Below are 9,361 nucleotides of genomic sequence, written 5' to 3'. Positions count from 1 at the left end.
TTTGTTTTTTTTTGTTTTGGTTTGTATTTGGAATACTTAATTGGTGATTAACATTTTTGTTAAAGAATTTTGATTTAGAGTTTGTTTATATAGATTTTATTTACGGGATTTTTGTTTTCTAATTAACAATTTTTTTCTTTGAATGCGATTAAATTGAAATGTTATTCATCTTCTGTAAATATTTTTCTCGGGATACGTAAAATATATCATTATTTTGAAGTAGTTTTTTTTATTATATTCGTTGGATATTAATTATACCCAAATATTTTGTTTTCCATATTTAATAATTTTATGATAATTGAAGTATTTCGATTGATTTTTAATTGTTTTTTTCTAAACTTCTATTCACTTTTTCATTGTTACAAACGAGGAATATTTCGGGTAATTTATTTATTTTCTTAAATCGTGTAGATATTACAAAATATACTTTATTTTTCGTTTATTGGTATAAATTACTTATTTAAACATTAATTATTGTAATTTTAAGGCACAAAATTTTTCATATTTTAATAACTTTGATTTTCTTCATATTTAAATCAAAAATAAATTTTTTGATAATTTATATTGTCCTATTTATTTCACTAATCCTTAAACCTTGAATATAAATTTTGATTTTATGTTTACAAGGCACAGTAACACAATTTACTCTACATATTGAGTTTTTAATAACATTTTTATTGTTTGAAGGCACTTTTTATTTTTTTAGTCTTCGGTAGTCGGTTTGAACTACATAACTGCTTGTTACGGACTTCGGACAGACCACAATGTCTCCTGAAAGAGAAATAGAATTCAACGAACATGCACGGTTGTGAATCAAAAGTTGTTGATATACATTGCTGGCTTTTACCTTGGTTTGTGAAATTATAAAAGAAAACTAGTAGGGGGAAATTTAAATATTACGTAAGCTGATTTTTTACAATTATTTATTTCCCCTCCCCTTTTGTCAGCAAAAGTAAGCAAAGCTTTTACACCCTCTACTGACATAAACATTGGTATATATGCATTTTTCTTTAATGTGTGAGTTAGCCTATGGCTGCAATCTCACCTGGTGGTGATGATGCAGTCTAAGATGGTAGCGGGCTAACCTGTTGGGAGTATGGTAGTCATACTCCTAATCGGTTGAGACGCGACATCGCACCGGAACTGTAAATCGCTTAACGGTACGTCTTTGTGCGTAGGGTGGTTACTTACCACGACCAAAGACTCCCACAAGACCAGGCCACAGAAAATACAGAAATTGTAAATTACCAAATTGCCCTGTCGGGAATCAAACCCGCGACCTCCTTTAATTCACAGCGCTCACCGTTGCGCCAGTGAGGTCGTTTCTTTTCTGAATGAGAAGGGTTACAGTCCAACAGCCACTGGAAGACTTTTAGCATTGAGAACGCCCAAGCATACAGATTTCCTCACAATGTTTTCTTTCACCATTGAAACAAATGATATTTCATTGCTCAAATAAACAACGCACGAAAAGTTAGAAGTCCTGTTAAACCGTGTAACTTACCGTAATTTGTTCATGGTTTGTTTAAGCAAATGTTATTAGCACTACGAAGTTGTGATCCTCCTTTTTAGTTGTAAAGTTTAATTGTCAATGAATGTTTCTGGATTTAATTTTTTTTATAAGAATCGTAATACTTTGGATGCCCCTGACCTGCTTTATCAGATAAGTATCAATGTTCCCCGTCGTATTCCTAGATACCCAGAGTCAAAAACCTTCGCTCCTAAATTTTCCAACACTAACCTAGGACAATTCTCCTATTAACCGAATGACTAATCTTTTTAACAACTTAAAAAACCCTGACATTGACATTTTTCACGACACTTTATTTAGCTTTAAGGCGAAATTGTACTTAGAGTAATATTTTTCAAATTCTTTTTCTTAATTGTTTTAAATTTTTTTATTTTTATTTTAATTTTAATCATTATTTTCATTTGTTTAATCTTATTATTTTTGTTTTTGACTTAATTTAATTATTTTTAACCGGACTTACTTTAATGTTGTGTATACCTGTAAGTGATAACTGTACTCGGACATTAAACTATAATGTAAAATTATTAATGATAATACAGTGTATCGTTGGTATATCTAATGAAATAAATAAATAAATAAATAAGAATACATGTATTATCCTCGTTCTTTATCCATACCCTGTGAACGCCACTGATAACTCTACCACCAAATAATACGTGACGACTGAGAGAGTTCAGCATGTACTGGCCACCAACCAGTCTGCCAAGCGTGGTTATACTTGGCAAACCCGGGAAAGGCCTTTCGTCCATCAATGGACTTTTGTAGTCTATTCATGATTCACGTACATCAAATAGTACCGCTAACGATATCTAATAAAACTATGAAACAGTTTTGGAGTTACGGTGGAACAAATAGCTAAACTCATCTAGTTAAAAACACGCAATGTATACAAAACGTTGAAAAAAATACGTTATCCAGGTAAAGCTGTGCGCGCGCATCCCTAAAATTAACCAATTGGGATGATAGCTGGCAAAAGGGCTGGGAGTGTTACCAACTAAACATAGACCTAAATAACATATCATAAGACCTTATGTACTAGAATTTAAAGTTGAAAATCGTATACAAATTAGTTATTTGATTACAAATACGTTGGTAGTGTTAAAAACTTGAAGATACAGCTACATAAGTTAGTTTACGCTCTTAATTTTTTAGGAATAAGGTTGAAATTAGTATAATAACGAGTTTTTGACTTGCAATAGAAATGGGAAAATTGCAAACCTGAAAATAGGGTTGCAACAATTTGTAAACGCTCTTATGCAGAAGAAATTAAAGTTTAATTTGCTATGAAAATGGTTTTTCATTGTATACAGGTTAAGAAAATTGCTAATAATAAAATGGAGTTACGAAAATGAGCGTACGCTCTTATGACGTATGCAATAAAGTTGAAATTAGATTGTAATTTTGTTTAATGGGGTGTTTTTTTTTTAATTTGTATCCGAGGGTAGGAATAGTTCCGATAGTCATTTGCGAGGATATAAAAGGTGAGTCATCGTGTTTCAAGTTAATTTCGTGTATATATTTTATGTTGCTTCACTTGTATGTTTTTTTACATCACTCGTGCTACAATTAATTATTACAAGACGGCATTACATATCGTAGCATAACGTCGAAGTAGTTTAAGCAGTGTTTTTTTAAGCTCTGACATTTCAAAAAAGCTGTTTAACCACTTTTTTTTGACGGCCGACTGGCGCAGTGTACAGCGACCCTGCTTTCTGCGTCCTAGGCCGTGAGTTCTATACCCACAACTGGAAAATGTTTGTGTAATGAACATGATTGTTTATCAGTGGGTGTTTATCTGTATATTATAAGTATTTATTTATGTGTATTACATTCATAAAAATATTCAACAGCTATATGAGTACCCATAACACAAGCTACGCTTACTTTGGGGCTAGATGGCGATGTGTGTATTGTCGTAGTATATTTATTTAATTATTCCAACGTTATGCCACTTTTATTAATATTTCAGAAGAAGAAGAAGTCTTTATTGCACATACAAATAGAAAGCTAGGCTAACAAAACAAACGGTAGTACCAAATATTAACGTATATGTTTTATTTATTTATTCCAACGTTATGCCACTTTTATTAATATTTCAGAAGAAGAAGAAGAAATCTTTATTGCACATAAAAATGGAAAGGAAGGTTAACAAAACAAACGATGATACCAAATATATGCGCAAAGGCTGCCTTGTCGCCTGAAGCGATCTCCTCCAGACAACCTATGGTTGAAGAAACATGGGAATAGAGGTAATGTTCAAAAATCTGGAAGACTATCGATTTTCAGCCGTAGGTAAACAGGCAGGAGACAAAAATTATATCCCCCGATTATATACCCTGAAAAGGGATAAAATTAACGTGCCCACCTGCACGGCAAAGTTGACTAGGAGAAGTTCACCCACGTTTATTATTCCACATATATTATTTGGATATTATTTCCACTTGTGCGCCAGTACTGTGAGAGTTGATAAAGCAAATTCAAATTCAAAATTTCTTTATTCATGTAGGCCTATCACAGGCTCTTATGAAGCGTTCATACATATTTGTTTACATAATTGTAACGGGATGGTGATAACTTCGTTCGCCAACTTAAATCTAAAGCTACGAGGGTTCCAAACGCGCCCTGGTCTAAGAAGAGCCCACAACAAACTTAGCCGGGTGAATTATATATTCATTAAATTTCAAATTAATTTACAATATTAAATTAAGCTGTGGGAGATGATCAAATTTTTATTCTTTAGCTGGGGATACAATAGCCTTTATTATTAACAATCTTATAAATTACATTTCACCTTATTCTACTTATAGTACCACCAAAATATTTATTTAATTTATTTATCATAGGTCAAAGTCTAGTATATCTTTATTCAAGTAGGCCCATAGGTGGCACTTTTGATGCGTACATAAGAATTACACGGTAGTGAGATGATGGCGATAACCACATTCGTAAACTTAAAACTAAAGCTACGAGGGTTCCAAACGCGTCCTTCTCTAAGAAGAAGCCCACAACAAACTTGGCCCGGTGTTTTTTTTTTGTTATCACCATCTCACAATGTCATTTTAAATTATTAGAAGAGCAACCTGGTTAGAGCAATAATTTACACCCAAGCTTTTTTATCGATTACGTAGTCTTTTATACTATAATAGGACTTTTCTATAAGGTTTCTGTGTTTTAGGTGGGTACATGTACACGTAAAGTAAAGTAATTATAATAGTTATACAAACAAAAGCGTACCTCACATCTTATATTGGTGTGTGTGTATAATAAATGTATGTAATGGTGCAATTTAAAATCTACTGTCCCTGATTTAGGTAAAAAAATCGGTTGTCTGTAAATTCGGTTTACTGACGATAGTTAAGTATGGAACGACTTGTTGTCCAGGGGAAAGTGGAAGGCAAACGGTCACGTGGTCGATCACCCACGCGTCGGACCGACATAATTAAAGCTACAACACAAACCTCCATAGTCCAATGTTCCAGAAACGCTGAAGATCGTGACAAGTGGAGGCGCATCGCGGGGTCTGCTGTAGGCAAAGAAAAAGAACCATCGTCAACCACGACCACTCTGTCAAGAGTGAACGACTAAGGAGGAGGAGACAATGTCATAAGACAATACTGATGGAATGGTTGCATTTTTCAAAAGAAAATTTTAAATTTTATTTGTTTGATAGATTTTTTTATTTTTATTTTTTTATTCTTCTTTTTAAGGACTTTTACAGAACAGCTGCATGTCAGCCCTATAGATATCTTTCTATCGATATAGAAAGTAGATAGATGGAAATCACAATTGAATTGATCAAGTTACATTTATTTGTACGCATGAATACAATTATATCATATCATCATCGTTGCTATAAACAATTGACACCACATTCACTTTGCACTGCACTTCATACTTGACGAAAACATGTTAATGTATTATTGTATAGCAGCTGTCCACGCGGGCGCATCGCTCACTCAAGTAAGAGAGAGGCAGATGTCGAACGCTGCCGAGCGCGGAGGCCGATTGTGCCTCTTTGTCGCCCGTTCCGAGCTCTCGCTTGCACTTCAAGTCTTAAATGGAACGCCTCAGAGCGTGGTAACGCCGCATGAGTCATGTTTTCCGTGCGTGCAGCCGGCTCCATCGAATTATGAGACGTTGTCACGTCAAAAACTGTATTACAGGCGACAGTGCTGTCCTTAAATGGTTGTCTCGATGATTGAGTGTATGATTGTGCGTGTGTGAGTTTGCGTCGCGTAGGTACTTGTACTCGCGTATATGTTTGCTTATACAAGATAATTATTATATTAAGTTATAAATATACATATATAAATTTGTTTGCGTGTGTTTGTAGGTGTTTATAGGTATGTGTGTGTGTGTGTGTTTAACATATTATTTCGATCCTAAGAAGTTTTTCAGTTTCAGCATATGATTTTGTCAGTATCCACTCTTTTACACATTTTTTACAGTTATTTTTATTTAGGGGGTATATATATATATTTCTCTATTGATAATATAATTATCTCCTGCCCATGGTAGCCGTGCTGGTGGTGGGAGGACGGAGGTTTCGGCCGTGGCTAGTTACCACCCCATAGACAAACACGCGCCGCTAAGCAATTTAGCGTTCCGGTACGATGGCGCGTAGTAAGTTCAAAACCATCGTCTTTAAATTGTAAGGAACACAGCCTTAAAGTTGCCGCCCCGTGCCCACCAACCCAAGGCGTAGGTGTCGGTGTAGGTGTATCCCGTCAGACCGGAACACAGCAATGCTTCTTAGCGGCAAAAATAAGCTAACACTAATCAGCGTGGTGGGTCTAAGCTCTATATATCTCTCCTTGACAGAGTAGTGTACCCAACAGTGGAGCTTCATATGTTGAGGATGAATAATTAAACTTTGAATTGTGAATGTAAGTTAAAAAGTCGTCATGTATTTAAATATGAAGTAAAAAATAATAAATACTTTTATCCATGCAAAAAAAACTAACAAAACAGTGAAAAATCTCATGTATTTAATCATAAACTCAATTAGAATTCTTTCATGCTCGTTTTATTGTTAAGTGAAAAATGCTCCTTCAGACACAATAGTTTATAAACAAGCCTAGTTATATGGTTTTACTAGTCATCTGTCGAAACATATCTCATAACTTATATATATTTTTTTTTGTTATTTGTACACAAATAAAACACAGACAGAAGCAGTAACAAATGGCGGCCTTATCGCTTTGTAGCGATCTCTTCCAGGCAACCTTAGGATAAGGAAAACAAAAGGATAACATACTGCAGGATGTGCATATTAAAAAAATACATACTATATTTGAACTAGATTACACAATTTGAACTAGAATATACAAATAAATATTTAAAAAAAAAATAAGAATAGTAAACTAATATATACTTTAACATACATAATAAATACATTAATAACAGTAAATACTATTACAAGTCTTCTTTAATGTAAACTATAGTGATATTGTTGTAGTATATTTATTTATTTATTTATATCGTAAACTTAAAACTAAAGCTACGAGGGTTCCAAACGCGTCCTGGTCTAAGAAGAAGCCTCATCAAACTTAGCTGCGTTTTAAACAGCAACAACAATTTTAGAGCAATAATTCACAACCAAGCATTTTTATCGATTACGTAGTCCTTTATACTAAAATAGGGCTTTTCTATAAGATTACGTTGTATTAACTTAGTCGCCTCGTACGATACCCGCGGGAAAAGGAGGGGTGGGATGGTGACAACTGTAGGTATTCTGCTTTGCCGTCACCACAAAGCAAAGGGTAAGGCTGAATCTGCCATACGTCTATCAGGTAGGCCATTTTTGACTAAATCATTCTTTGCGATTTCAGTCGAGGCCTAAGTAGCTTTTAGTGAAATAAAAAAAAAATTCAACAAACAGAAAATTCTGATAAATTTTTATCAACCAGAATGATTGGTATAGAAATTTCCTATTACTAAAACATTCAGAGATTATCTAAGCGGAACTATGAAGTCGAATTATGAACAGTTAGTACCTACACAACAAAATAAAATAAGAATCACAATGTTTGCGAAACGATTTGTTTTGGTAATGGTTAACTTTTATTTGAATGGTAAGTACCTAGTTTTTAATTTTGGAAATGAGTGATAAAATCTTTGCCATAAAGGTTTAAAAAAAAAAAAATTACCCACCTTTTCACCTTTTAAATATATCAGATTTTTCAACATCTTTGGTTAGCTAGACGACCTCCCTGGGGCAAACGAGAGGTTTTATATGTTGAAGGTCGCAGGGTCGGTCCCTGGCAAAATAACAACCGCATTGCCATCTATTTTTAGGGTACATGGTGGGTCCCTGCTCTAATGCCCTCTCTTCTATGCGACAGACCTGTGCTCAATATTACCATCGTATTGACTTTCATTTTAAAATAAGTTATTAATGATTCTTAATTTACAGTAAATTTTACGAACGCATTCTCAAAAATATTGCTCAAAATAGAAGACCCCGATGCTATAAGCAATGATTATTATGAAAGCTTTATCGATAAAACGGATTACCGAAACTTTAGAACGTACGATGACCTAGAGTTAATAAGTAAAGCTCTTGAAATTATAAAAAAAGAAAAAAGTGATAGTACGGCTCTAGAAATAAACAAATGTCTAGATGTTGTAAATATGAAAAAGAAACTCAACTGTATTAAAAGACTTATATACAAAGAAAAATCTGATAGTGATAATAAAAAGCCGTATTTCTATACGAAATTATTTAATGATGAACCATTTCCTTTAATGAAATACAAGCATAACCTCGATAATGGTTTCGTTGATTTGACTAAATCGGGAAACGATGCAAAAAGGACGTTTCATACTCTATTTAAATTTTCCGATGACTATTTAGATATTAACGACCTATTAAGAGCTGGTACAGAAATGGTTGATGAAAAATCAATAGCACCGAATAAAATAAAAATCCTAGATGAAGCTCAAAGTTTGAGACAGTTAAAGAATTTCTCCCAAGATTATTTAGATGTTAACGATATATTAAGGACGAGTAAAAATGCTAAATCGACACCAGAAAGAATAGACAATGAGAAGGCTAAAATGAATGTATACGTTTTTAAGCTTCTACCAATTAAGGAAGGGGTGAAAATTATGAGAAGGTATAGAACTATTGACACCAAAGGCAATGAAAATAAGAACATACTGAGATCAGCTTCAGAAGAAAACGATTCAAGTTCATCCAGCGAATCTTCAGAATCAAAAGAAGAAAGAGTAATAAGAAAAGGTAAAAAATGGAAGAGACCGAAAAGATTTCAAGTTATCAATAAAAGCGTTGAAGAGGACGTATCCTCTGAAGAGGACAGCAGCAACGAAAGCGATATACCGATTCAAAGACCTATAGAAGTACCGAAGAGGGGGAAGAAAATGGTCTTTTATATGCAAGCACCTGGTAGAATATATAAAACAGAAAAAGAGAGTAGAAGAAGACTCCCTCATTTCTTCCCAAAAAGGTACCATTGGAATGAGGAGGAAATGAAAGACTTGAGGGATTATTGGTTTAACGGACCGCAGGGGAAATACCGGGGGCACTATAAAACACCTTATTAATTAAACTAAGTATTTTTATATACCCTATCCTTATTATTATCATTATCAAGTATCAAAGTTCATTCGATTCAAGAAGGCGTAATATAAGCACTTTTGAAACGTCAAGTCAGGTCTGTTTGTAGTGACTGTACCACCGGTTCGGAAGGCGAACCGAGAAGATGCCGGCAAGAATCTCAGCAGTTACTCTTTCTCAACATCAACAATTAACATTTTACATTTTAACATTCATTTTTCTATATTGTGGGAGTTGAAAGCGGAGCTGGA

At 34.0% G+C, this 9,361-nt stretch overlaps 1 protein-coding gene across 1 annotated transcript; it reads left to right on the top strand.

Moving 5' to 3' along the window:
* Positions 1-7,534: 7,534 nt before the first annotated feature.
* Positions 7,535-9,119, top strand: LOC120635760. Its single transcript, XM_039906900.1, has 2 exons — positions 7,535-7,605; positions 7,947-9,119. Exons 1-2 carry the CDS (start codon positions 7,557-7,559, stop codon positions 9,095-9,097), a joined length of 1,200 nt encoding a protein of 399 aa, XP_039762834.1. The 5' UTR covers positions 7,535-7,556; the 3' UTR covers positions 9,098-9,119.
* The last annotated feature ends 242 nt before the right edge of the window (positions 9,120-9,361 follow it).

Source organism: Pararge aegeria, chromosome 27, assembly GCF_905163445.1.
Source record: "Pararge aegeria chromosome 27, ilParAegt1.1, whole genome shotgun sequence".
In the NCBI taxonomy this organism is placed as follows: domain Eukaryota; kingdom Metazoa; phylum Arthropoda; class Insecta; order Lepidoptera; family Nymphalidae; genus Pararge; species Pararge aegeria.
This window is presented reverse-complemented; position numbering and strand designations above follow the sequence as displayed.